Here is a 2,151-nt window from a genome sequence, read left to right as displayed (position 1 = left end):
GGGAGGAGGGGGGGGCAGGGAGGGAAGGAGCCCCCGAGGGCTGGGGCGCTTGCTGGGTGCCCTCTGGCAGCGTTACTGTCTCCCCCACGCGTTCCCGGAGAGCCCATGTGCATACCGAGCATTAAATCTGAGGGGTGCCCTGTTTTAGCGCAAACCGTTCGCCTTTTCCTGATGTCCGGCTGCATTCGGCCGGTCCCAGACCAGTAGGAGCGGTCCCACGAAGCTGGGTCGAGAGGACCTGCCCGCGGGCCTTCCTGGTGTCCCCACAGCCCCATTGCTCCTGGCCCTCTCTTACCATCCCGTCGGAGCAGCTGGAAGTGGGGCTGGTCGGTTCGGAACAGCTCTGTCCCGGCAGGTGATAGTAGTTTTCTACCTGTTCCCTCAAGAGCTCCTGGAGGCTCTCGATGTATCTGATGGCGTTTCTCAGGATCTCTACTTTGGGGAGTCTTTGGTTGGGGTTGGCAGTGGTGCATCTCTTCAAGGTCTCAAAAGCCTGGTTCACTTTCTTCAGCCTCCTCCTCTCCCTCATGGTGGCCGCCTTCCGCCGGTCCATTGTGGTGGATTTTCTCTTGCAGGCTTTGCAAGCCCACATGAGGCAGTGCCCGGCCTGATGGTGGCCGGTGGGAGCTCGGACATGCTCCTCTTCCTCGGAGCACGGGGGCTCAGGGGGGTCGTGGGAGCCGAAGGCAGGCAGGTCCCGGGGCTCGAAATCCTCTGGGAACTCGCCCTCTGGGGAGGAGAGGCAAGAGCTGTCATAGAAGAGCTCGGACGGGGAGAACTGGCAGCTGGCCCTCGCCCCTTGCAGCGGGGAGGCAGCCACCGGCTCTCGGCGAGGGGCTCTGCTGGGGCAACTTCCTCAGCAATTAGCGACCTGGGACGAAGTGTCCTTTGGCTGATGCGGGGGGCCCTTATATATACATGTAAAGGGAGGCTGGTCCGCAGCGGCCAGTCTTTATTAGCATATCCCACCACATCCCCTGCCGGGGGCTGTCTGGGCAAGCCCCCTCCAGTCCCCAGGAGACAATTTGCTCCGCACAGCTCCTTTGGAGAGCGGTGAGCTGGGCACTTCTCTCATGAACGACCTCCCCAGAACTGGTTGCGACATCTCCGAAGTCTAAACCAAGTCCGGCAGTTTGCAATTTTGGTATGGAAGGAGAAAAAGGGGCAGTGGACGGGCACGAACCGCTGACATTTCATACAGAGCCGTTCCTCGTCCCCATCTCCCATCACACGCTGCAGCAGGAGGGACACGGGCTCTCCCCACGGGGGAATTAATGCAAAGCCCCCCACCCCTCCCATAGAACCTACAGCGTCTACTGCATCTTTATTCCCCACAGCCCGTGGTTCAGGTCTAACCTGAAACAATTTATCCCTCTTTTCAGACCTAAGTTTTGTTCATTTATCTTGGGGAGTGCTTTGTCCTGTAATTAAAGTTGTGTCACCAGCCGTTTAAATTGTTACAAACTGACAAAAATGCACAGCTACCTGTGGCAAGGAGAGACGAGGAGGAGGGAAACACAGATTTTAGTGCTGTCGGATCGGGTCACAGGGAAAAGTACTCACACAAGAAAAGTGTACGTGTTTGGTCCGACACAAATCCCCTTCCCATTCTTTCTCCTACTCGTGTGACCTGCTGCTGCTAGAGACACAACAGTGCCTTGGGCTTGCTAATTTTCTGCTTTCAGGCAAACTTGTACCGTTACAGATGCGTCCCAGCTGCCAGTGCAACAAACCCCTCCTGGAAGTGTAAAATTTCTAACCCCTCAATCCCTAAGTAACTTTACACAAGTCGAGGACAAAAGCTTTGCAGAGCCCCAGCCGCAGCAGTAGCTGAGCGGAGCGGTGCAAGGGTCATTAGAGTGGTAATGAAGCCATTTAACAGGCATTTGCTAAAGCTCAGGAATCCTTTGGTTTCATCCAGGTGGCTTTTGTAGTTGAGGAAAATATTATGAGAAGGCAAAGGAAACCTTCCCTACCTGGGAATAAAATTATGTGACCTAGGTTAACTCCAAACGGGAGAGCAACTGACCCAGCAGCGGTTCAAACGCTACGGAGCCGGTCTGTGTGCCCAGGAAAAAGGCGTCTTCAATTAACCTCTCTTCAGGAAGAGGTAATGCGGAGGGCATGGCGATCCGGTTGTCTCAAGGAACC

General features: G+C 55.7%; 1 protein-coding gene across 1 annotated transcript; it reads right to left on the bottom strand.

Moving 5' to 3' along the window:
- Positions 1-121: 121 nt before the first annotated feature.
- Positions 122-2,126, bottom strand: MYF5 (myogenic factor 5). Its single transcript, XM_010073066.1, has 2 exons — positions 2,030-2,126; positions 122-798 (listed from the first exon to the last, which is right to left on the bottom strand). The coding sequence occupies exons 1-2, from the start codon at positions 2,124-2,126 to the stop codon at positions 122-124; spliced, it is 774 nt and encodes a 257-aa protein (XP_010071368.1).
- Between the last annotated feature and the right edge of the window lie 25 nt (positions 2,127-2,151).

Source organism: Pterocles gutturalis, unplaced genomic scaffold, assembly GCF_000699245.1.
Source record: "Pterocles gutturalis isolate BGI_N339 unplaced genomic scaffold, ASM69924v1 scaffold497, whole genome shotgun sequence".
NCBI lineage: Eukaryota > Metazoa > Chordata > Aves > Pterocliformes > Pteroclidae > Pterocles > Pterocles gutturalis.
Note: the sequence above shows the minus strand (reverse complement) of the source record. Positions and strands in the feature narration are given on the sequence as shown.